The sequence below is a fragment of the Schistocerca gregaria genome, chromosome 8 (assembly GCF_023897955.1).
Source record: "Schistocerca gregaria isolate iqSchGreg1 chromosome 8, iqSchGreg1.2, whole genome shotgun sequence".
NCBI classification, from domain to species: Eukaryota; Metazoa; Arthropoda; class Insecta; order Orthoptera; family Acrididae; genus Schistocerca; species Schistocerca gregaria.
This window is the reverse complement of record NC_064927.1, coordinates 94,204,848-94,232,597: the sequence shown is the minus strand read 5'-3', so window position 1 is coordinate 94,232,597 and position 27,750 is coordinate 94,204,848. Positions and strand designations below refer to the sequence as shown.

General features: G+C 42.6%; 1 protein-coding gene across 1 annotated transcript in view; it reads left to right on the top strand.

Moving 5' to 3' along the window:
- LOC126284578 (regulator of microtubule dynamics protein 3-like) overlaps window positions 1-27,750 on the top strand; it is a 73,350-nt gene that overhangs the window by 20,285 nt on the left and 25,315 nt on the right. The window contains exon 4 of the mRNA XM_049983599.1: window positions 14,508-14,722. Coding sequence (XP_049839556.1) covers window positions 14,508-14,722 — 215 coding nt within the window. The remainder of the gene's footprint in view (window positions 1-14,507; window positions 14,723-27,750) is intronic.

Genomic DNA, 27,750 nt, shown 5'->3' with positions numbered 1-27,750 from the left:
TTCCTATTGTAGGATTCATGAATAAATCCAACAAGAAACAGTACTTCCAGACATTTAAAGAATCATAGTCTGTTGATTTTCTGTGCATATTAAAATCAAGAAAGGGAGAAAAATTTGCCTTTTGCGTGGTATGTGGGTGTGAAATTAATATTGCAAATGGTGGAAGAAACGATATAAGTAATTATGTGAAATGTGTTAAATGTGGAAGTCATGTTAAATTGATGGAAGATAACAAAAAAATCAACACCTTTTTTGCCAAGCCTGGAAACATTGACAATGATGTAATTAGGATCAAGTGTCTGTTTACTTCCTTTTTGGTAGGACGCAGTGTGCGTTTAAATACGGCAGCACATGCTGGTAGTTCATTTAAGGTGATGTTTCCCACATCAGAAGTTGCCAAGAAATATAGCTGTGGTTGCACGAAAGTGACATGCATTGTAAATAAAATGGCAAAAAATGTGTCATCTGAAGTTGTTAAGTGCCTTCAGAATGGACCATTTTCTTTGGCAGTGGATGGAATCAAAGATATGGATGACAAGTTGTATCCTGTTGTTGTCACATCCTATGATATTGCACGGGGAAAAGTAGTGAGGACTGTGCCATCCATACCACTGTTACACAGGGACTCAACAGGGCAAAACATAGGCAACCTGATGTTATCACAGCTGAATTCTCATAACATACCAATTGAAAACTGTGGCTTTCAGCTCCAACAATGGCCCTGTTATGATAGGACACAGAAATGGGGTTTCAGCAGTTCTGAATGATGTTCAACCAGGTAACTGCTATCATAGGTTGCATTTCTCACCTGATTAATCTATCTGCTGAAATGTTGCTAGGAGATTACCAATTAAAGTGGATGAGGTTCTTGTTGAAATGTTTTATTTCTTAGAGAAGTGTGTTGAAAGAAAAGAATGCCTTAAGAAATTCCAGAACTTGCACAATAAAGAGGCAAAGAAAATTCCGAAGCATGTATGTACCAGGTGGTTATCTTTGGACATATGTTTGGGTAAACTACTGGACCTGTGGGATCTGCTTCTTTTTTTCTTCGAGGAGGAAGTAGTATTATGTTCCCAAAACTATTTCCACAAGCTTGATGTCTTTCAGAATAACTAGTGTTGAGCAAAGTTGATCCAAAGAGTGTCAGAAGAAGAGAATTCTTGATTCTGCTACTACATATGTCCCTAAAAGAAAAGCCATCTTAAAAAGTAAGACTTCTGCAATAACATATGAAGAGAAATAGTTTGTTCCTGTCCTCAGGTGACTATTCATGTGTTTGATAAATTCAATATTGCCCTTCAGACTTCTTCCCCACAAGTTCACTTTTTATTAGAACTTCCAACGGATTTGCTAAAGCTGTTGTTCGTCAAGTTTGTTAAGCCCAAAATTGTCAAAAGCTCCTCATTGCTTGAAGTTGAGTACAACTTGATTCAAAATCAAAGAAGTGATGATGAGTTAGTTATCGGCATTCAGACTTCAAACATAGTAAAAGGTCTCCCGAATAGAGCTAAACCCTTTTTCTTTTCATCAAGTTGGCACTGCCTATGACTACACCATCCACAAGTTTCCACTCAAGATGATATGTTAAAGCACGCTCAAGCTGCTAGGTTAGACAAAATTGAAAATGGGTAGTTTTCTTCCACATGCCTAACTACAGACGAGGTGGTGAATGAGCTTCAGACACAGTTCACAGCTCTTCAGGTAGATGACACTTTGGCTGCAAATCAAGATGCTGCAAGTGATTCTAGTTGGTCACAGATATCAAGAATTTGTGGAGCCAATGGACTTCTCAAGTATAACCGAATTTCTAGACTAATGCTCTCTCTCTATTCTCGCCATACCACGTAGCAGTGCAGAATGTGAGCGTGCTTTCAGCCTTGTGAAGAAAAATAGAACAGAGTTCAGATCATCCATGCCCAGTGAATATCTGGAGTCTATTGCTATCTGAAAGACTAAGAGTTCTGGTCCCTGTTACGATGAAACTTTTCTCAAGACTTTTTGCAGGAAGCTAATCAGGCCACAACTATGACTAAGTCGAACTAGCGTGTGATATACAGTGTGTAAAAATTATTTCTGGCCTGTGTTACATTAAACAAGTTTTATTGTGTAAAGCCTTTTTCAATCATCACATATCTGCTTAATATATCATGAGAGTCATGTTATGTATGCTCCAAACCAATATTCACCACACCTGCTGTTGTTTAACATTGATTTCTTCTGGGCTCTTACACATCTACAAACCGTTAGCCTATGATTTAAGTAGACATGATTTCATTGAAGTATCCTGTTTAAAGCATGAGTTATTGTATTTTGTAGCCCAGATGTATTATTATTTTCGTCAAGCCAGGGAATGTTGAAAATCATTTAGATTTTGTCATGTGTGAATTTGAGTGATGGCCCTTTTCCAAAGTTGGCAGATATGGTAATGGTTGTTGCCCTGTTGTGGCTACTTTTGGCACACTCTCCTCAGGGGGATCGCCACTCTTTGGTGAATGTGTGCTTAGCTACTGCAGGTCCCCAGCCTTTGCAGTATTGCTTCCTCTTTCTGTGCTGCAAACCTACATGTCAACTAACTCCTACCACCCCGACTTTCCGTCAGACATTCCCTTTGGTGCAGACCCTGCTAAGACTTGGTTCACAATTTTAGTCTTGCATTCGAATTTCCTTCCTGGCACTATCTTCACCTTCCATTAATGATTATATAGTCACTATAATTTTACAAAAGTGTCTGTTCTGCAGGAAATGTTACACACTGTGGTGTATGCCCTGCCTCTGTGCCCATCCACCCTGGCACCCTTCCTTCCTGTTGTCGTTGTTGTTGTGGTGGTAGTGGTGGTGGTGGTGGTGGTGGTGGTGGTGGTGGTGGTGGTGGTCTTCAGTCCTGAGACTGGTTTGATGCAGCTCTCCATGCGACTATCCTGTGCAAGCTTCTTCATCTCCCAGTACCTAGTGCAGCCTACATCCTTCTGAATCTGCTTAGTGTATTCATTTCTTGGTCTTCCTCTGCGATTTTTACCCTTCACGCTGCCCTCCAATACTAAATTGGTGATCCCTTGATGCCTCAGAACATGTCCTACCAACCGACCCCTTCTTCTGGTCAAGTTGTGCCACAAACTTCTCTTCTCCCCAATCCTATTCAATACTTCCTCATTAGTTATGTGATCTACCCATCTAATCTTCAGCATTCTTCTGTAGCACCACATTTCGAAAGCTTCTATTCTCATGCATGCCACTGGACTCTGCATGTACTGCTTCTGAGCCCAAGGTGGAGATCCCCTGAGACACTAGATCTCCCTAGGCAATGTGCCACAGAACTATCTCAATGGATCCCCTGATGTCTCAATGGCAGTACATAACCCTGTGTCAGTCCGCCCCCTCGTGGTTGCTTCATGCCCCCACAATATTCAAGACCCTCTTACGCCCCCAATGGAATTGTAATGGATTTTCCCACCATCCAGCCGAGCTTTGACACCTTTTAAGCACATTCACGTCATTGTGTATTCCCGTTCAGGAAACATAGTTTCCAGCAACTCGGATCCTAGCCCCTCGTGACTGCTGAGGCCATTTTTAAGAATCATACCAACTAAGAGGACCTTGTGCCTCTTGATACCATAGGAGGCTATGGCCATGTATGGGCACATGAGAACTTTACCATCTGTAATGTGTATATCTCTCCCGATGCTGTTGTGTCCCAGGAAGTACAGTGTGCGTTACTCTCTCAGCCTCCTCACCATTCCTAGTCTTTGGTGACTTCAACACCCATAACGAAAAGGATAGATTGCTTCACTATAATCGAGATGTTGGGTCACAGATAGGCACAACAAAAAGACTTCCAAACAAGTCTTTCGGCCAGAAAAGCCCTCATCTTTCTAGAGCACATATCCCCCCCACAGCACTTGTGTCTTTGCTGTTTCATTGACAGTGAATGAATCCCTCTGTGGAACAGTGAGCCATCACTCTCTTCCACTTGTGGTGAAATGCATTGCAAGAATCGCTGCACTGCCAATTATACTCGCTATTTGACACTTGGGGAAAATTTTTGTGCTTTAGTGAACATCTTTATCATTTTTGCTATACACTCACTTCAGAATGTTTTAATACAGGTACTAAAAACTCCAAACATTTTCATAATCATTGTGTAACTGGCTCATCTTTTTTTAGGGGGGGTTAAAAGAATTGATGAGTCTCTTACTTGCGCTTCTTCCCACATGAAATGAAACTAGTGGTGCAGCTGTAGCTGCGAAAAGGTGAAACACATGGTTACAGATAGTAATGCTGCCTTAGATAGAGTGAATCTTCGGAAAATGATTGAATGAGAATAAAACATCATGACTGGTTCTGCCCCCTGCCATCCCCAAGCCCCCTTCCCCACCCCAACCCCTTCTATCTCTCTCTCTCTCTCTCTCAAACACACACACACACACACACACACACACACACACACACACACACACACACACACACGCCAGATTCATATTTCTTTAGGCTTTATAATCTTGTCTTGTAATCCCACACTTGAATTACATGAGACAAGAAAATGCACAATAACATTAACTGGCATAGTCGATAGTGTGTCAGTATTTACACTATAGTTTGTACATTTTGCCTGTGTAATCATCGCTCATTAATCGAAGTTTATGTGACTGTTGCCCCACGGCACTCTCCAAGAGTGGTATTGGTGGTGTATGCAGGACAGACAAAGCGGTGGGAACTCAGTAAATCAGCTCACCTGGTAATGGTGTTGTGGTGTCACCACCAGACACCACACTTGCTAGGTGGTAGCCTTTAAATCGGCCGCGGTCCGGTAGTATACGTTGGACTCGCGTGTCGCCACTATCAGTGATTGCAGACTGAGCGTCGCCACACGGCAGGTCTAGAGACACTTCCTAGCACTCGCCCCAGTTGTACAGCCGACTTTGCTAGCGATGGTTCACTGACTTCTACGCTCTCATTTACTGAGACGATAGGTAGCATAGCCTTGAGCTAGGTTATTTGCTACGACCTAGCAAGGCGCCATTATCTGTTGCCTCCTGTAGTAACGGTGTTGGCTCTCCTGCCAACCACAACAGGTGTCTTGGTTTAATGATGAAATATCATGACACTTTGACACTTTATATTCCATGTTACATCCAAGAATTTTTCCTTCTACAAAAGTATGGCATGGTATAAATCCTACTAGCCCACAGTGCTTGACCATCTTAATTAGTCGAGGCATTCCCAAGCAGCTGTTATCCGATGCTATACATTATTTTGTGTGCCATGTTATCTGGTTGCTAAATCATAGTGTCTTCTGAGGTCTGTGTCAGTTTTGTTAGATCAGCCTTTGTATGGACCGCGTGCTCTATATTAAATGCCACATGATGTGTCGGTGGTCAGTGCCATGTGACTCTGTTTCAGATTTCTTTTTTACATGCTTGCCATGACTATCACTGACCAACATTTTCATCTCTGAAGGATGACAAAGACTAATTAATAAACTTATGTGAGAATCCAGCAGAATTGTCTCCATCAGAAAAGTCTTTTCTTCTCATCCCATGTGGTAAGTCTTCCTTGTTCCGCAGTTATGGGTGACTATTCTGAAACCTACTCCTTTTCCTAGACCTCTCCAGTCCTTTTTTCATCCCTCTTCCTTCCCCTTCAAACCTTCTGCCTGAAGAAGGGCCCATTGGCTCCAAAAGCTTGCCTGATTGTAACCTTCTTTTGTGTGTGTGTTCTTCCGCCGCTTGTTGAGTAGATTTTTTATCTACACGATTAAATTATTTTGTCAAATATTGGTTGTTTTTGTTGCTGTATTAATCCAACAGAAATGTTAAATAGCTTTAACAAGAGGAAGGGGGGGGGGGGGGGGGGGAGAGAGAGAGAGAGAGAGAGAGAGAGAGAGAGAGTACTCTTCCAGCACCAAAACAGCTATTTTGTACATTTTTGAACCTTTGTACATCACACATCATTTAATAATAGCACTTAGACATGTGGCAGTGAGTTGTTTCTTTTGTACCAAATGTCATGTAAGATATTTGTATAATTTTTCTGTATTCAACCCACCGTAACTTGCAGAATTTTCATCACTTGTTCATGTATACCAGGCCTGGTGGTAACCTCTGGTAAGCCACAAGTGTGATTCATGTATTTGCTGAAGCTTGGGGGCCATGTTATTATGTGACACAGCAGCAGTAGTCTTCACCCATGTCAACATCATGGATGCTATAGTTTTGACTTCATGTGTTAAGGTACGAATGGTATCCCTTTCCCGTTATGCCACACCAACAAAATTATGCCTCAAAACATGCATTTCAAGAGTACATTTATTTTATGTTCACCCCATACTCAGATGTTTAAATTTATTTCCACATATGAGCACTGTTTCTTTACTTATGACATTATACAATAGTTGTCTTAAAAACTTCATTGCAAAATTCTGCAGTGGCTTGCTCCTTCTCCTTTGAATTTCTTCCATGGTCTGGATCTGGCTTGTGGACTGCTCATTTCCCACTAGTGTTTTAGACATTCGAGTAGTTGTTGCAAGTGTCCAATAAATTTAAAGATTTTTTTTCTTTTTACCCAGAGTAGTACCTTTTCCAAACGCAGTGTTGCACTCCTGCTCGTTAAGTTTATCATTTAATGCAGTCATAATTTTGTGATTTCTCTCCTTTCAGCCCCCAATTCTTATTTGATACTCTCTAGCTCCCTTCCAATCTCTTGGTGCTGTTTGTGAAAATCTCAGTTCACATCTTCAAATGTTTCCATTATATCAATTAATTCAGTCCTAAATTTGAGCATATTTTCACGCTCTTTTGCATACCTTCTTCTTGTTCTTGAATAATCTTTCCAGTTTCGTGATTATTACTTCAGTTCTGTCTGTTTATGATTATTTCTTTCAGCGGTAGCTAATATTGTCAATAATAACATCATTATTAGTTGCTTGCATAACTGTATCATCTCCTTTGTCTAAATAATTAATGGAAAATCTCATATAAAGATGTGAAACAATTACTAACAAAGAGATAGAGGGGCTGGCCAGTACTTACCTCAGCTCAGTACAGCCGATAGAGACACAAAAAACAACAAACAAAAAACAACAAACAACACCTCAGACAACCATGCCTCCATCCTTGCTACCTTCCCTGTTTTCCTTTCCCTGTTGCTTCATAACCTGGGTTGTGAGTAACTAAATCCACTTTCCCTTCTTCCCTTTCTTTCCCCTCTCTCCTCCCTGATGAAGGAACATTTATTCCGAAAGCTAGGAGCTTAAATTTTCGGTTGTTTCATCTCCTTTGTCTGTTACACATTCCTACATTGCAGACATCACTACTGGATTGTTTGTTACACTATTATGATCATCTGCCACTAGTCCAGATTCATTGTCATACAACCAACAATCTAAAATTATGATCACTGTGTTCTTATCACTTGATGCTAACTGCATCTTTCAGTGATCTGCCTCCATTAACATTGACTGTCAGTATGATAATGGTCTACTATTGAATACTTTCACCGTCACTTACTAATGATTAACTGTCAAATCTTCATTTCACGATATTTCATCTGGACACCTGCCAGTCTGAACTGGGCACTTGCCAGTCATCTTCAGGTGAGCCATAGAAGACTTTGATGGCTTACCTGAAGATGACTGGCAGGTGTACAATTGAAATAATGTGGCATGAAGTTTACAACAACCAGCTGCAATCCCAAAATGTCTTAGAATGGTTTAATCATGTAGTACAATCATAATATCAAATTTTACTGTTGCGCAACTGTGCTTTAGGCTCATGACTGCAGGAGTTAGGTTACTGCATTCTAAAATTATGAAGTCCAGGCTTGCATAACAGCTGGTGTTTATTAACAATAAACCTTTTTTTGTTTTGGTGGTGTAGCAGCTGCTGTGGTTGCAGACTACGTTATGGGAATTCAGGTCCAATTGTTAATGCAAACTAGTGTTCTTTTTAAATTCCCAAACACATTACAGTATCAGTGGGTACTTTATTCAGTTCTTATCTTGTAGCATGTTCGATTTTGTAGGTTGGTTTTTGCATTATTATTTACTGGTAACCTGCCATCTGCAACGAGACAACTTTAGTTCTGCAGCTTTTGGTAGCAATGTTGGCCTGCAAACATACTGGGTGTTTCCATGATGATGATGATACAAACTTACAAGGATGCTGTTGGAGAGTAATGTATGAGTTTGAGGTAAGGGACCATAGTCCAGAAACAATGGAGTAGAAAGGTGCAAGTGAAAATCCACTCAATTTTTGCCTTAGCCTCGTGCAGTGTTCAAACTAAGTACCCTAATGTGTAAAGCCTGATTATTGAGTACAGAATTCCTGATGAATGCTCCCAAATACCATCAAATTATTTTCCCTGTCGATGGATTTGTAATAGCGCACAAAACTGAAAAATGCCAAGCCTATGGTGCAGTAACAGTAAATTCCATTTAGGTGCATAAGTTTCAGAATCTGTGACATTTTCAACAGTTGTTTAAAATGGCATCCCCCAGCATCATTGCAGCCATGGCATCATCACACACAGTTCTTTTGTAGCTGTTCTGTTATATCCAGTGTCATTCAAACAGTGTTGCAGGCAATGAGAATTCTTGGCAGGAGATCCTCTTCAGTCTTGACACGCATTGCGTACACGAAACTTTTCACAACCACAAGAACAAATCAAGTGGGGTGAGATCAGTTGAATGTAGTGGCAATGAAACAGGACCTCCTCCTGTTCTTCTTTTCCGAGAATGGCTGATCTAGATCTGCATGAACACTCAGTCCATAGTGAGATGGGGCTCCATTTTGGAACTACAGCTGTTGATTAATAACTAGTGGGATGTATTCCAGGAACCTGGTCAGTATCTTATAAGCACATTATACACTCACACATGTAAGTGAGGAAGAAGAAGAAACAGGCCTAGTACGTAATCACTGACACTGCCTGCTCACACGTTGACGTATATTCTGTGTTCTTGGTGCTTCACATCTGTAGTGCAAGCATTCTCGTGAGCTCAAACATGCCCACTGCTACGATTTAGCATTCCGTCTGGTGAAAGAGGTTTCATCTGTGAAAGGTACATAATTTGGAAAGTGAGGATCGACTGTAAGGTACTTCTAGAACCATTGGCTGAATACGACAAAGCTCCAGAGTCAGCATAAGTCAAAACATGCGCTTACTATGGATGGTATGTGTGTAGCTGCAATTCCAGTAATACACACCACACAGTACTCTGCGAAACATTCAATTGAAGTACAACTGATTGAGTGCTGATGCTAGGTGTCTCAGCCACTCCAGCAAACACTGTATCTTATAAGTAATTCGCTGTCCTCCTCTGTTGTAGTGCTGTGGTACCAATTGTCCCATTTCTCTTAATTTTTGGAAAATTCTCGGAAACGTAGTATGAGCTGGATGGCTTCTACACAGATATTTGGCCCACCTTTCTGTTTATTTACTGCTTCCATTTGCTTGCCCCTAAATGAAAATCGTGTTTGCAAATTCCGTCGCCGGGTGTGACTATCTTTTGTTATGACTGATCAGTGTTAGTACTTCAACTTCTAACACAGACAGCAGTCTACTACAGTACAGTCATTGTACACCAGGATTGCACAAGTTAGTGCACAGTGTGCCATCTGGATTATATTATTTGGGATATTGTCCCAACTTCTACATCTAAGTGACCATTGGATTTGCGTACCCTACAGTCTTAGGAATAACAGTACTGGTATTCTAATGTCAAAGGTATCGGAACAATTTTTGCTTATAACTTCGGCGCAGTTGTTTCTGGACCAGGGTCCTTTACTTCAAATTGGTATGTGACCCTTCTCCATCATACCTGAAAGTTTATCACCACCACCACCCCATATAAAGCTTTCACATTACCTTTGTCACTATCAAAGATGCAACTCAGAGTTAAAATTTTGGGAAAGTACTGTACTGGACTCAAAAGCGGATTGCAAATGTTTAAAAGTTGGATTCGCAGAAGAGCAGTATTATATTATGAAATAATATGTGCTTGTGAACTGTCTCACTGGAAGTGGCAAGCTACCAATATACTGTAAAGTATAGAGAGTCCACAGAATCCAACATACTTAAGAATAACAACTGAATAGAAGTATCCACAGATTATACTAGAAATGTGTTAAAACATATTTGAGCATTTAAAAAGAATAATTGTTTGCATAATACTCAGTCCTGAATTTCAATAATTTATTCACAACATTTGGTCTGCAAGAAATACAAGAAAAAATTTTATCCCTTCATGCTACTACATTTCTGTGAAATAACAATTGATTAATGCTGCATATTCTCATTTAAATTTCTCTATCAGAGGGCACCAACATTGCATAATATATCTTGCAGCTTCAGAAATAATGGTAATCTATAAGAACCCAGCACTTCCATGACTTTTTACATTGAAACGCTTTTGTAGACTATCTGCGATTTCCAGTTACATTACTGCAATGGTCGCCATCACAAGGCACAACTTTAGACACAGTTCATTCAGAATCATTCAGCACATTAATATAAATTATGTGGGAGTTACAAGAACTGTGTGATGAATTGTGTAGCCGCAACAGACCTATGAAATATGCATTTCCCACACCTCAATGTGACCTCATTAGTTAAACCCAATGATGCCTCCAAAACTGGAGAAATCCACCCTGTGACACCCTGCTATCAGTATCAGTTGCATCGACACAATCACGGAAGGAGAGAAGTTGTGATGGCCAGTGGTAGCGCTTCAAAATGATCCGTACAGGGTCAGTACCTTCCTGATGCTGTTTCAAGGCACTGCGCTGGTCGGTGTACAGACGATGCTTTAGGACTGCTCATTATCTGGCAGCCTTGTCTTCCACTTACTGAAAATCTAGAACAATTCATGGTGTCACTGTGTACGGATTACCTTCTGAAGTAGTAGCGTACTGTGTGTTTATGACCACCTGACTTATTTCGTACCCCTATTTTACCATGCTGCCTTGATTATTGTCAATGTTTAAATCTATATTACATGGTGCATAATTTGATAAAAAAAAGACAGTGTACTATGTCCATGGAATGGTTAAAATAACCTTAGCTGTGCAGTGCTACCTGTTAAAAGTACACTGTTAAAACATTCTGAAAGTAGAGAGAAAAAAAAAGTATGCATCTGTTTCAGTTTTTGTTGGTTCTTTGTGTCCCTTTTCCTCCTTTCTTCTACACTACTGGTCATTAAAATTGCTACACCACGAAGATGACGTGCTACAGACACGAAATTTAACCTACAGGAAGAAGATGCTGTGATATGCAAATGATTAGCTCTTCAGAGCATTCACACAAGGTTGGCACCGGTGGCGATACCTACAATGTTCTGACATGAGGAAAGTTTCCAACCAATTTCTCATACACAAACAGCAGTTGATCAGCGTCGCCTGGTTAAATGTTGTTGTGATGCCTCATGCAACGAGGAGAAATGCGTACTATCACATTTCCGACTTTTATAAAGGTCATATTGTAGCTTATTGCGATTGTGGTTTATCGTATCGCAACATTGCTGTTCGCGTTGGTCGAGATCCAATGACTGTTAGCAGAATATGAAATTGGTAGGTTCAGGAGGTTAATATGGAACGCCGTGCTGGGTCCCAATGGCCTCGTATCACTAGCAGTCGAGATGACAGGTATCTTATCCGCATGGCTGTAACAGATCGTGCAGCCGCGTCTCGATCCGAGTCAAGAGATGGGGACGTTTGCAAGACAATAACAATCTGCACGAACAGTTAGACGACGTTTGCAGCTCGGAGACCATGGCTGCGGTTACCCTTGACACTGCATCACAGACAGCGTGCGCTGGTGTACTCAACGATGAACCTGGGTGCACGAATGGCAAAATGTCATTTTTCCGGATGAATCCAGGTTCTGTTTACAGCATCATGATGGTCGCATCCGTGTTTGGCGACATCGCGGTGAACGTACATTGGAAGCGTGTATTCGTCATCGCCATACTGGCGTGTCACCCGTAGTGATACTATGGGGTGCCATTGGTTACACGTCTCGGTCATCTCTTGTTCGCATTGATGGCACTTTGAACAGTGGACGTTACATTTCAGATGTATTACGACCCTCGGTTCTACCCTTCATTCGATCCCTGCGAAACCCTACATTTCAGCAGGATAATGCACGACCGCATGTTGCAGGTCCTGTACGGGCCTTTCTGGATACAGAAAACGTTAGACTGCTGCCCTGGCCAGCACATTCTCCATATCTCTCACCAATTGAAAACATCAGGTCAATGGTGGCCCAGCAACTGGCTCGTCATAATGCGCCAGTCACTTCTCTTGATGAACTGTGGTATCGTGTTGAAGCTGCATGGGCGCTGTACCTGTACATGCCATCCAAGCTCTGTTTGACTCAATTCCCAGGTGTATTATTACGGCCAGAGGTGGTTGTTCTGGGTGCTGATTTCTTAGGATCTATGCACCCAAATTGCGTGAAAATGTAAACACATGTCAGTTCTAGTATAGTATATTTGTCCAATGAATACCCGTTTATCATCTGCATTTCTTCTTGGTGTGGCAATTTTAATAGCCAGTAGTGCACCTTTCCCTTCTCTACTTCACCCAGCACCTCTTTTTTTCATAGCTCTATACTGCCAGGTTTGTTTATAATATTTTGTCCGTATAGCAACAGCCATAGTTACCTTAAACTTACCACTGTGGCATACATCTTACTTGTTTAAAAAAAATTAGTGTATACTTAATCCAGTTGTAATAAGATATTATGTTACGTCCTTTATCAGACTACTTGTCTTCTATTCCTGACCACTCGCATTCCTCTTTAATCTTGTGAAAATTTTTGTTGTTATGACCACTGAATTAGGAAGTCTTATTTCTTTCATCCAGTTTGTCTTAAGCCCATGCATAACTTGAACAATTTGTAAAATGCAATAACTTTTTTAAATATGTATTAACAGTGTGTATACACCTTTAGTAATTTTTTAGAATTCTGGGAATTTTCTGTTGTTTTAGTTTTCAGTTAAGTTTCTGTAAACAGAGTTTTACATTATGTTTCTGTAACAGAGTCTTACATTAGATCACTGCTGCAGATTAATGCTGTGACAATGAAAAACGAGAGAATGACACCAAAATGAAATATTACTTGCAAAGAAAATGTGCCATACAAAACACCAAGACACAGTGCACACACAAGTGTCTACCAACTGCAAAATGTGTCAGAGGCTTTAGGATGAAGGCTATGCAATACTTCATGAAACAAACTGCCTTCTATGAGTGTGACATCATAACTTTTTGCATTTCTAACAGGTCATGGGAAAATATTGTGAATGTTGGTTTGAGGAGCATTACTTTCAAAGTAAATTTTCTGTTACAAAAGATGAATTATGTTACATGTGAGAATGTGCAATGAATATTTTAAATCAAAAAGTGTTTTACTCTTATTCATAGCTTAACACTTTGAGGACTAATCACTTACAAAAAATTGTGGACTCAGAAGATCAGCCTTTTAGGCCACGATTTAAAATTTTACTGGTGCATTTGTGGTTGATATGTCTTAAAGAGTAACACACAATAAAAAATATACAGCTTCAAGCCTAGTTTTTCGTATTTATTTTAATTCTTTTATAGATTCAAGTTATGCAATAACAATGGCAAAAAGAATAATTATCCTTCAAGAAAAAAATGGTACGAGGTGAGTTCTCAAGCAGTTTCATATGTATTGGCTTTCCTATTTAAAAGTCAAAGTCCTCAATGGAACATGCATTAAGCCCGGTGACCCATGAAATGTTAGGTGCACTGCAGTGAAATTTGTAATTGTATTTATCTGAAGTATTCAGGTGTTGCAATTTAAGCTGTAACCTTAGGATCCTGTCTAACGACATACTCAGAAAAACAGCAAACATTTTTTTACGACCAATATATGTGCAAACTTAGTTTTTTTTTTAATGAAAAATATTATCATTTAGTAGCCGTATTTCACAAAGCGAGAACACATACTATGGGCCATATTTTCTTGAATTTGAATGATCTGCAAGGCTACTGAGAGTCCTATACGGTCTCTGTTTCCATATCGTTGCATGAGCCTCACACTTCTGATATTTTGTGTTCTGTGTTCGGAAACTCTTGCTTTATTTCATGAAATTTGTATTTATACTTTTGATACAAAAATATGGAGCGTTCCTATTGCCGTGCCTTAAAGAATTTTCTAAAGTGTCTTTTTTTTTTTTTTTTTTTTTGCCAGGAGTTTGTACACTTGTGTATAAGACTGTTACCTTTCAAAGGACTGATGATTTTTACAGCTCCAAGGGAAAGCATATTGTCATGTAACATGAAAAAAAAAATGTTCTTTCACCTGAGATATAGTGTATGTTCACCTAGAAAAAGTGTATTTACAACTGGGAAATCCGGGATGATTCTTTTTTCTTCTTCTTTTTTTCCCCCATGTACACACCCTGAATAAGTTACCAAAAATTATAATTCTTCGTTAAAAACTGCGATTAGTTTTACATTTGTATGCAGAGCCTTAACTTTCCACAGGTTGTGAGCATGCAGAACGGGCAGTGAAGCTCAACCCATCTAGTTATGAGGCACACAAATGGTACGCCATCAGCGTCGGTACCCGGGGACAGTTGTCGGGCCTCAAGGAAAGGATCTCTGATGGAATTCTTTTCAAGAAACACATTGATGAAGCACTAAAACTGAAGCCAAATGATGGTTCATTGCATCATCTCTTAGGGAGATTCAACTTTGAGGTATGTTCCAGGAAAAATGTGTGAACTCTCAATGAAGTTAGGTTTCTGATTCTGTTTGTTTCGGAATTCTTAAGGGGGAAAACAAGTTATTAATATTAATGATCTTACACTACATTAAATTCAGTGGGGGGGGGGGGGGGGGGATGGTGGTTAGCGGTTGGATCATTAATTCAGATGGAGTTAACACACATAATCAAAAAGAGTTGGCATATTTTGCATTTGCAATCTTCTTGTCTTTGTTTGGCAAAGTTTCTTTTACATCAATTTTTTTAGTATAGAAACACAGGTAAAGTAAATGGAGTATTTTATTTGGAAAAAATTGTGCTCTACACACATAATTGCCGATATTGAAGACTCCATTTCAAGGCACTTTGGCTATGTGCTCTCATATATCATTAATTTTGGTTCTTGGTGGTATTTTTGTCCCTTAACATCAACCAGTTTTGATTGAATTGTGAATTACACTACCCAGATTCAACACTCCAGAATTACTTCCTCCAACTCTGCTACCTTGCAGAGGACTTATGGTTGCACACTTTGTTAGTGATAGTTCTAAAAAGGATAGATTGCTGCTCAGCGTAAAGATGACTCATTGAGTTGCAGAAAGGCATGACTAAAAGACCGTTACACGCTGAGCTTTCAGCCAATCAGAAAAGAAAGGAGAAAACACACAAATTCACACAATCAGACACACTTTGCGCATACGTGACCGCTATCTTCAACTGCTCTGGGCAGACTGCAACTGTTGCACTGAACAAAAGTGACAATTTGGAGTGGAGCATGGAAAGGGGAAAGGTGTGGGGAGAGAAGAGCATTGTCTGGCAGTGTGTGCAGGGAGTAGAAGAAGGTGGCAGGACAAAGATACCACGTGCAGTTTTGGGAGGCTATTTTTTTTTTGGGGGGGGGGGTGGAAAAGGAGAGTAGCAGAGAGGGGAAAAGACTGGTAGGTGTATTGGCAGAGAGCAGCACACCATGAGGGTGTGAGTTGGTAGGAGGTGATCGGACGGGGCAAGAAAACTGTTGGGTGGAGAATGTGGGGACAGTAGCTTATAGGCTACGGCACACATACTTGCGGCTTTTTTGGAATGTGATAGCTAGGATACAGAGATCCTGTTCTGATAAGCCGTCAGGTCGGGCAATAAACTAATCTGTAACAATATTATGAAAGGAAACTTGCCAGTACCAGAGATGCTGAGTCACAGAAAGGCACAACAAAAAACTAAAGCTTTTGGCCTGTAAGGTCTTTATCACACACACACACACACACACACACACACACACACACACACTCCGCAAGCAGCAGCAGCACCACCACCAGTGCATGATGGGAGTGGTGACTGGGTGGGGGTAAGGAGGAGGCTGGGTTGGGGAAGGGGAGGGATAACAGGATAGGGGTCGTAGACATTGAAGTACTCCAGGTTAGGAGGACAGGAGGGAAGAGGTGGGGGGAGGGGGGGGGCAGAGGGGGTAGCAGAAAAGAAGAGAAGTAAAAAGACTGGGTACGATGGAATGAGGGCTGTATAGTGCTGGAATGGGAATAGGGTAGGGGCTGGATGGGTGAAGGCAATAACTAACGAAAGTTGAGGCCAGGAGCATTCTGGGAGTGTAGGATATATGGCAGGGAAAGCTCCCACCTGCCCAATTCAGAAAAGCTGGTGTTGGTGGGAAGGATGCATATAGCACAGCTTGTGAAGCGGTCATTGAAATGAAGGATGTCATGTTTAGCAGCTTGCTCAGCAGCAGGATGGCCAGCTTGTTTCTTGGACACAGCTTCTTGGTGGCCATTCATGGGGACAGGCAGCTTGTTGGTTGTCATGCCCACACAGAATGCAGCACAGTGGTTGCAGCTTCACTTGTAGATCACATGACTGCTTTGACAGGTAGCCTTGCCTTTGATGGGGTGACCAGACTGGAGTAGGTGGTGGGAGGATGTACAGGACAGATCTGGCATCTAGGTCTAATACAGGGGTATGAGGTATGGGGTTGGAAGCAGGAGTCGTGTAGGGATGGACAAGTACAGGGTGTATACAACCCAGGAAATCTGGGAGAAATCCAGGAATTTTTTCATCCAGGAGAAAACCAGGAAAAACACGGAAATTTTTCAGAATCCTGGAAAATTTTTATTTTTCTAATTTTGACTGATAAGAATTGATACTCTAGCAAAAAATGTTACTGTATCCTGCTACTGGAGAATAATACTGCAGCTATAAAACATAAAAAGAGTGCAAAAAAAACTTTAGTTGCGAAGGTAATGTGCCGTTTACAACAACAAAACACTGTGCATGCACAACCATCTGCAAACAGCACAAACGTGTCAAAAGCCTTAGAGTGAAGATCATGTAATACTTTGTAAAAATAAACTGTTTTCTATGAGCTTGACATCACAACTGTTCGTTTGAGCAGTTGCCAGCGGGCTCATGCACATGTGCAATTGACTTGCATGTGAGTAGTATCTTCTCCCACTTCCGGCTACTTGAAGTGTAGCTGTATCTGCAGTAACAGCTAGCAGGCAGATGATAACGAGAAAAATTTTTCTCACATGCACTAGCTGCCAGATTCCCCCATGTTGTCCAAGTTTTAGTGGGGACGGCGTAGTCTCAGTGTGACCTGTATTTGCATTAAGTGATTTTTGCTGTTTCTCATTTCATTTACAGCTGCCACGTCAAATGAAAACAAAATGGATTTCTGTGGCAGGAAGCTATCAAGTGAATTAAAATACATTCACATAATTATGGAAGGCAAAAATATATTATTAGTTTCAGTTTTCTGATTTTATTTTATTTCCAAGTTTTTAGCAATCAATCATTAATCACCTTGCAGAACTATGAAGCTATTTTTGACAGTTTGCTAAAGAAATTTGGCTTTATTAATCTTTTCCACTGAGGCAATCAGTTTATTTGAAACTAAGTGTTTCATTCCACAGTATTGGCTAGTTACAATTGTTTGCTGAATTTCAAGTGCACCTTTTCATCTTCTACCATGTATGGCATTATGCCATAATAAAGAACCAAACATGATATATTAATGTACTGGTACTCCAAGAAAAATTACATCCCAAAAACCACACTGAAAGCTTTATATCAGGTGGGACCTACTTCATAGTGAATCTGGCCAAACCAATGTGCACTTAAAGTCAAATTATGTGTTTTAGTATGGTTTACGAAATTACAATGCTCTTGGAGTATCCTCTGATGTCCTGTTTCTTTTATGGTGTAATGTAAGATCTCTTAATGCTTTATACGTACGAACATGTGGGCTCCTACATCACTGCAGCTGCGCATGCACAATAATGCCTGTTTTCGAGCGCTCTGTGGCAATTTCTAAAACGAACCTATTTCTAACAATCTTTGAGGGGCGGGGGGGGGGGGGGCGGGGGGGGGGGGGGAGAGGTAGTTTTGTGAATAGTAGTTTGAAAAGTGTTACTTTCAAAGCAAATTTCCTTTTATGCAAGCAGAATTATGTGTGAGAAAGTGGGATGAATCTCTTAAATCACAAGAGTGTTTGATTCTCGTTTAAAGCTAAACACTTTGATGACCACCCACTTAGAAAAATTTCGAGCCCAGAAGACCAGACATTTATGTCATCATTTTAAATTTACTGGCACGTTTGTGTGATGTATCTTAAAGTATAAAGTATAGCAAAAAAAAAAGATCAGTATTACATGTGAAACTTTAGCTCCTCTTCTAGCTTATTAATCTCTGAGACCACATTATATGTGAAAGCTTAACTTTTATTGTAGCTACATTATGTAACTTTTCTGCTACATATGTAAATTTTCCTCTTTGTGTGTTTGTGCTATGTAACAGTGTTCTTGCTGTTGGCTGACTACAACACATGTCCTATGCTGGTGAGATCATGTGGATTGAGATATAATTGACTTACTAAAGGGCATTGCAATCTTCATTTCAGTGCTCTGGAAACTATCGTGCTATGTTTGGTGCAAATTGAATTTATACATTAGTAATATGAAAATATACTGTGTATATGTTGCTGCACATCAAAGGTGTTTCCAAAATGCCTCCTCCCCCCCTTTTTTCCCCCTCCATCACAGGTCCTTCCTAAACACCCCTCCCCCTCCCCCCTCCCACCAAAGGGCCGGGAAGTTCTACACCAGTGATAAAACTTTAACCATTCAACAAAGGATTGATAAGTTTTACAGCTCTGAGGGAAAGTCTGTGGAAGATCTACTGTCACTTAGCACAGAAAAAGTGTATTTTCTCCTGGGAAAAGGGGTATTTTTAACCGGGATATCTGGGAAAAATCTGGGAATTTTTTTTCCCCACCTGGAGTATAGGTTCGGTGGATGGCAGAATACCACCACTATGGGAGGGGTGGGAAGGATGGTGGACAAGAGGTGACCAAAACCTTGGCAAAGAAGAATCGATGGAGGAAATATTTTGTATCTGTTATACAGGAGGGTAGGTTCCAGGTAACAGGTTGAAGAGGTTGGTCTTTCAGTGGGGAGCACAGTAACTGGCCACAAGGGGGTGTCCTGGGTGGTTGGGATCATTGACTTTAGGAAACATGTAGAAGGGGAGTGGTAGGGATGGGCAGAGAGATGGACTCCAGGGAGAGGTACTGGGGTGGACCTAAGGATTTAAGAAGTGGCTGGAGATGCTGCTGGATTTCTGAAATGGGGTCACTGTGGTAAGGTTTGTAGGTGAAAGTATCTAACAGCTGGGTAGAGTTCTTCTTCCAGGTAATCCTTGTGGTTCAGAACAACAGTGGTGGAGCCTTCATCCAAAAGTTGGATTAAATGTCAGTATCAGTTTTTAGATGGTGAACTGCGGTTCTTTCTGCAGGTGTATGATTAGTTTGCATGTTGAGGGATTTGGGAAATGGTGGTGAGCCAAGGTTGGAGGTTAAAAATTCTGGAAAGAAGACGGGGTGATAAGGGGGCAGTGGAGGTGGATCATGGTTGGATGGAGGAATGAACTGAGTTGCACAGAGTCAACTTTGGTCTTTGGGCGAGTGAAAATTTAGGAAAAGGATGAAATGGATGTAAAAGGGGGAAACAGGATGCAACCTGAGTGAGTCAACAATAGCAAAAGGCGAAAACTCACTAAAATTGGCATGAAGTGACCATGAGATCAAAGATTGCAGGTCTGAGAGTGGATAAGTGACTTGATGAAGTGGAATTAGTGGGCACAAACTGGGGTAGAATGGAGAAAGAGTGGGGCTGGGGTATTCGTAGGATGAGGTACAAAATTGTGTGCCACTGGAAAGGTGCTGGAAATAACATGCGAAAATATGGGAGAGTGTCACAGGGAGAGTGATTAATTTGAAGGTATAGGATTAATGAAATCAGCAGTAGTAATGTGGGACATAAAATGCAGCATCAACAATCAACGTGGTCTTTTAGCTGTCTGTTGTTCACGGCGGAGATGGTTGATACAACGTGCCTGGTAAGTAGAGCGTGCAGTGTGGTCTGTAAGCCGAGAAGAGAAACACAGGAAAGAAGAGAAAGAAGAATGGACATTAAGTATAATGATGCAGTTAGCTAAGCTGCAACCACTGTGCTGCATTCTATGTGGGCATGACAACCCATAAGCTGTCTGTCCACATGAGCGGTCACCGACAAACTGTGACCCAGAAACAAGTGGACCACCCTGTTGCTGAGCATGCTGCCAAACATCACATACTTCGTTTCAATGAGTGCTTCACAAGCTGTACCATATGGATCCTCCCCACCAACACCAGTTTCTGTGAATTGCACAGGTGGGAACATTCCCTGCAATATAGCCTATGTTCCCATAATCTTCCTGGTGTTAACCTTTGTTAGTCATTGTCATCACCCATCCAACCCCTTCCCTGTTTCCATTGCAGCACTACACAGCCCTCATTCCGCCATCGCACAGTCTTTTTACTTCTCTCCTTTTCCTCTACTCTCCTCACATCTCCCCTGCCCTACTATCCCTCCCCTTCCCACCCCAGCCTCCTCCTTACACCCACCCAGTCAACCAGTCACCACTCCCGTCCTGCACTGGTGCTGCTGTTTGCCGTGTGGCTACTGCTGCTGAGACTGCAGCTATGTGTGTGAGTTGTGATGGCGCGCGCCCGCGCGTGTGTGTGTGTGTGTGTGTGTGTGTGTGTGTGTGTGTGTGTGTGTGTGTTTTGATGAAGGCCTTGCTGGCTGAAAGCTTTTCCTTTTCACAATATTGTTATAAACTAATTTTTAATATTGAAACACATTTATTAAACACCAACATTGTACACGGTTACCTGAGCAATACACCCCATGAGGGTCCTGGGGTTAGAATAGGCCTGAAATATTCCTGTCTGTCATAAGAGGCACTAAAAGGAGTCTCTCACGTTTCGGCCCTTATGTGATGGTCCCCTGCAGGGTTTGAACTCCATTTTTAAAAATTTTCCCGAAAAAGTGAGCCAATTGGGGAAGGGCTCCTTACATGGTGCATCGTGTTCATCATGTTCAGAGACCTATCGCATCTTTTGTCAACGTGGATCTGCACTTCTCCTCATTCACCAACTGTTGGGTGAGGTCACCATCCTGGGTGCATATTTTTCCATCAGCTTTTCAGTATCGTTTTCTACACTGACATTGATAATTGACTTGTTTGCTTGGTTGCACCTGATATCCGGTACAGTAGCCAGTCTGTTGCAGTGTGGCCACTAAGTACCCTGTTAGTTGTAGCCGTCTGACAACACAGGGAACACTCTGCTGATGGCTGCACTGTTAACTCCCTACGTATGCCATGGAGTAGGTGCCCATCTCACTGAGGCTGGGTGGCGCCCTTTGGGAAGTCCCCTGGTCGAATTGGGTGGCAACAGGGCAGATGACATGCCATGAAGTGTAGTACGTCATCTATTGCTGGTGGTCTGTCACCAGTAGTCTCTAGATGGGCAAATTCTAACTTCAGTGCTAAGAAATATGACACCCAATCATTCCCCTCGCTGGCCACACTGTGGGATGAATGCTAGGCTAACAATGGCAGTGAAGCTTATTCGCCCCAGTACCTCGTATGTACAAGAGTTGATGGGGAATCTTTCATTTCCATGAAGCTTCAGTTTTTTGTGGAGCATTTGGAGGACAAGTTTCGGGGTGTGGAGGACTTGTCCAAACTGTGCTCTGGGTCAGTCTTGATAAAAACAGCACCCTCTTCCCAGTCACAGGCATTACTCATTTCTGACAAGTTGGGGGATGTTTCTGTTACCAGCACACTCAATAAGAGCTTAAATATGGTCCAGGTTATTATATCCCACAACGACCTCCTTCTGCAGCAGTCTGATGAGGAGCTGCACGCCAATTTAGAGTGGCGAGGTGCTCATTTGGTCCGGCGCATCCATCGGGGTCCGAGGGATCATCAGGTTGCCACTGGTGCCTTCATCTTGGCCTTTGAGGGTGACACATTGCCCGAGAAGGTCAAGGTGATGGTCCCCACTGCTGTGACATTAAGCCATATATCTCTCCCCCAATGCAGTGCTTTATGTACTGGAAGTTCAGCCATATGTCTTCCCACTGTACTTCCAGTGTCATATATCCAGATTATGGATGTCCATCACGTCCCAATACTCCGTGTGCCCCACCTCCCATCTTTGTGAGCTGTGTAGAGCATCATCCGCCTTGCTCGCCAGACTGAAGGATTTTACAGAAAGAGAGGAAAATCGTGGAATATAAAACCCTGGACCAACTCACCTACACTGAGGCTAACAGGAAATTTGAGCACCTACATCCTGTGTCAATGACCACCTCTTATGCCGCCGCTGCAAGAACAGTTGTCACCCCATCACTTCCTCGCATTCTTGTCACCTCTCAGAACCAGAAGACTACACCTGCCCCCTTGTTCATGGGGGGGGGGGGGGGGGGGTGCACTTCCCTCCCTGTTGCTCTCGCACCACCTACTTTGGGAGCAACCATGGGGGATATCAGTCCCCACTTCTGAGCCAGAGAAGCATAAGTCTTCTTCGGGTCCCTTGGGTCACTCCTTACCCAGGTTTCTGCTAGTGGGAAAGATGGCACCCACCATTGGTTGAAGAGCCCAAAAGCAGCAGGTTGTAGGGCTTCACACTCATCCCCCGGAGACTGAGTCAGTGAAGTCCTCCCAGCCAGGGAAACCCAATGAGCAGTGTGAGAAATCCAAAAAGATGGTCCCCAAGACCAAGGGAATTGTGGTGACACGCACACCACCGCTACCGACAAGCTCTGCATCTGCAGATAAAGTGAAGATTTTGGCGTCCGCTGAGGGCCTAGATCTCGCCGGACCCTCAGACACAATGGATATAGGCTGCTCAGGCAATAAATTGATGGCAGCAGGTGACTCCGAAGCATAAACTGCCTCATTGAATGTTCCATGCCTTCCCTGTCTCACGATGTCATCCTCCAGTATAATTGGGACTTTTTTCTTTCCACCACCTGGCTGAGCTACAGTAACTGTTAAGCTATACACCTGCTTTCTGCATCGCTGTCCAGGAAACCTGGTTCTCGGCAATGCAGAGCTCTGCCCACTGCGGCTATAAGGGATACCACAGGAACCATATCGACTATAATAGAGTGTCAGATGGAGTTAACGTTTTATGTCCTAAACTCAGTCTGTAGTGAAACTGTGCACCTTCAAACCCCTCTTGAAGCTGTGGCTGTTAGAATAACGACAGCAGAGAGAATAACTGTCTGCAATGTGTATCTTCCTCCAGATGGTGCAGTACCCCTGAATGTATTAGCTGCACTGATTGATTGACTCCCTAACCCTTTCCTACTTCTGGGAGATTTTAATGCCCATGACCCCTTGTATGGTGGTACCGTGCTTACTGGCCAAGGCAGAGATGTCGAACTTCACTGCCTCAGTTCAACCTCTGCCTCTTAAATACTGGGGCTGCCACACATTTCAGTGTGGCTCATGCTAGTTACTCGGCCATTGATTTATCAATTTGCAGCCCAGGACTTCTCCCATCTATCCACTGGAGATCACATGCTGACCCGTGTGGTCCTGTCAGTGACCCGGCGTCGGGCAAAGCAATTACAGTCTGTCCTCGAGCTCTACAGTGGCATAATCGGCCCCCTTCCCTGTAGCACCTCATAGCCTTTCGCCAGCTTATCAGACGACAGAAGCAGGAGTGGTGGGAGAGAGATGTCTTGAACATTGGGTGCCATACATCACCTTTCCAAGGATCAAACACATTTTCGGGTACCAGAGCCTTTGCATCAGAGATTTACCCCAGCCTTTCACACTCTCAAATGATGGCAAAGGGAAACCCTCTTGTTCACTACACACCACAGTGAATCCTGTAATGCCCCATTTACAGAGTGGAAGCTGCTCAGTGCCCTGACATTGCTACTGGGCCATATCGGATCCACAGTCAGATGATTAATCGTCTCTCATCTGACTACAAGCAACATCTCCTCATCGTCTTCAACCAGATGTGGTGCGATGGTATCTTTCCATCGCAGTGGTGGGAGAGCACCATCATTCCGGTGCTCAGACCCGGTAAAAACCCACTTGATGTGAATAGCTATCGGCCCATCATTCTCACCAACATTCTATATAAGCCGCTGGAACATATGTTGTGTCGACGGTTGGGGTGGGTCCTGGAGTCATGTGGCCTACTGGCTCCATGTCGGGGCAGCTTCCGCCAGGGTGCTCTACCTTGAGTCTGCCACCTGAACAGCCTTTTCCACGTGTCAACACCTTGTTGCTGTTGTTTTATATTTACGAAAAGCATATAGCATGACCTTGCAACATCATATCCTTGCCACATTATATCCTTGCCACATTATATCCTTGCCACATTATACAAGTGGGGTCTCCGAGGCTCACTCTAGATTTTTATCCAAAATTTCCTGTCACTTTGTACTTTCCATGTCCAAGTTGGTGCCTCCCATTGTTCCCCCATATCCAGGAGAATGGGGTCCTGCAGGGTTCTGTATTTAGTGTGTCTCTATTTTTAGTAGTCTTTAATGGTCTAGCAGTAACTGTAGGGCCATCCGTCTCTCTTCTCTGTATGCAGACAACTTCCAAATTTTGTACTGCTCCACCAGTACTGGTGTTGCTGAGCGGCACCTACAGGGAGCCATCCACAAGGTGCAGTTGTGGGCTCTAGCCCACGGTTTCCAGTTTTCAGCCGCAACGTTGTGTGTGTTATGCACTTTTGTTGGCGTCATACCGTTCATCCAGAACAAGAACTTACCCTTAATGACGATCCACTCACTGTAGTGGAAACATTTCAATTCCTAGGACTGGTTTTCGATTCTCGGTTGACTTTGCTCCCTCATCTTAAGCAGAAGTGCTGGCAGCACCTCAATGCCCTCCGTTGCTTGAGCAACACCAATTGGGGTGCAGATAGCTGTACACTGCTGCAGCTCTACAGAGCCCTTTTCCAATCCCTAATTGACAATGGGAGTGTTGTTTATGGTTTGGCAGCCCCTTCAGCATTGCATTTATTCGATCCTGTGCACCAGTGTGTGGTTCGATTAGTGACAGGAGCTTTTAGAACGAGTCTGGTGACCAGTGTACTGTGGTGAGACTATTGCCTCTCCACCGCAGATCAGACGTGTGCAACTGGTTACCAGTTACGCAGAACACATTCATAGTTCCCCTGAGCATCCGAATTACTGTCTCCTTTTCCCACCCATGGCGGTTCATCTCCCACATCGGTGGCCCAGGTCAGGGCTTCCAGTTGCAGTTCGTGTCCAATCCCTTCTTTCCGAACAGGAGTCTGCCTTTACCACCTATACTCGAGTGCCATTCGTGTACACCTCCATGGTGTACACCTAGGCTGCAGCTCTGCCTGTACCTTTCACATAGCCCTAAGGACTCAGTTATCCCCACAGCTCTCCACTGCCACTTCCTCTCAATTCTTGACATGTACTGAGGCCACGAAGTGGTTGACACCGATGGCTCAATGGCTGATGCTCACGTCGGCTTCACGTATGTCCATGAAGGACATATTGAACAGCATTCCTTGCCCGATGGCAGAAGTGTTTTCACTGCCAAGCTGGTGGCTATATCTAGTGCTCTTGAGCACATCCGTTCATGCCCTGGGGAGTCGTTTCTTCTGTAGTGACCATCCAAGAGTCCATATATGTCCTGGAAAAGTCCTGTCTGGACCCCAGGTCACGTCGGAATCCCAGGCAACAAACTTCCCAATAGGGTGGCCAAACAGGCTATACAGAAACTGCTTATGCAGATCGGCTTCTCTGCAGTTGACCTGTGTTCCGTACTATGCTGCAAGGTTTTGTGGCTTTGGGAGATGAAATGACATAACCACAGCACGCACAACAAAGTGCATGCCATAAGGAGACTATGAATGTATTGCAGTCCTCCATGTGGGTCTCTCGCAGGGACTCTGTGGTTCTCTGCCAGCTCTGCATTGGCCATACTTGGGTGACACACAGCTACCTTCTGTGCCGTGATGACCTACCTCAGTGTCGGTGTGGAGCCTGGCTGACAGTGTACCATATCTCGGTGAGCTGTCCTCCTTTGGCTGCCCTGCAACAGACTCTTCAGTTACTGGCCTCATTGCCATGAATTTTAGCTGACAGTGCATCGGCTAATTTAGTTTTATGTTTTATATGTGACGGTGGGTTTTATCATTCTATATACATTTTAGCGCATGTCCTTTGTCCTGCACTCTCATGATTCTATGGTGGATGTTTTAATGTGTCACAGAATGGCTGGCTTTACCATTTTATTCTCATGGTCGGCCAGCCATGGTCACCTGCTCTCTTGTTTTTACCCTTCTACCTGTTTCTTGCTTCTCTCTGTGGTTTTCTTTACCTGTTTTGTCCATGGTAGTGTTGGTTGTCCTGTCGTTCTTATTGTTTTTCCTTTCTCCTATTATTGTGATGTACGTCTGATTTCTTCTCTTCTTTCCCTTGTGTAATTATTTTACTGGGAACAAGCGACCGATGATCTCGCAGTTTTGTCCCTTCCCCTCCCTCTTTTAAACCAACCAGAGCAATATGCAACTCCAACAATTAGGAAACGTATCTTGCCACTTAAACTCTTTAAAAAGCTGACAGTTAATGCCCAAAGGCACTTGCAGTTTCTTTACTTAATAGACACAGGCGATAACAGTAAGATTACCTAAGACAAGTTACGACCAACTGCTTTTCCTCGCATTGAAATTCTCGATGGGCAATGTAGTTAATAAAGGTCAGGAAATAGCCCCTCAAAATGTCAAAACGCTTCGGGTATGGAAGTGTAAATGGATTCGAGGCCGTGCAAGATGTCGTGAAAATTTCAGTGTAGGTGTCAGGCACAAGTCCCTTCAAATATTAAATAATTTTCGCTAGCACTGGTCCATTTCAGTTAGTAGTGACTAAAACAATTAATACAAACTCAGCAAATAGCTTTTTAGCACTAGCCCCTTCAAATGATAAACAAATATCAGTATAGAAAAGAGAAAGTGGCACTGGCCTCTTTTAATGATTAGTAACTAGAAACAATCGTACCAAAAATCAGTAAATATATGTTGAGCACTAGCCCCTTCAAACATTAAATGAATTTCAGTGTAGAAAATATAAGACGGGTGCTAGCTCATATTTAATCTGACATGACTTCCAAACCATTAACTGGACTATCGACTATTATTAGTAACAAAACAGCCACGAGCCCAACAGAAATTTGCATAAGTTTCACCTTACCAAGAGAGTGCTTGGTGGATTTTACTCAACCAAACCTTCACGCAGTTTGTAACTACCACAAGTCCAGTGGTGGAATTATCGAGCCAGTTAGCAGTCGTCGAAAACACTGGGGTGCATATGGGGAGGGGGGGGGGGGGGGGGGCTCGTCTGGTTTTGGAATGGATGTTACTGCCTGCATCAAAGTACCACAGCAATAAAACTTGTCCCTAATTTAACATCGAACAGCACATTACGTAAGCAACCAGTTAGAGTTCTAAAAAATACTGAGAAACCGTATGAGATTATGTATCTCAAATAAAGAGGTAGCGCCGAACCTGCTTAACGAACAATTATTTTTAAAAAAAGGCAAACAGCTTATCACGTGGTACTCCTCGACACAGGCAGAGTCGCTAAATCAGAACAGTGACTGGCTCAACCAGAATGGTGAGCA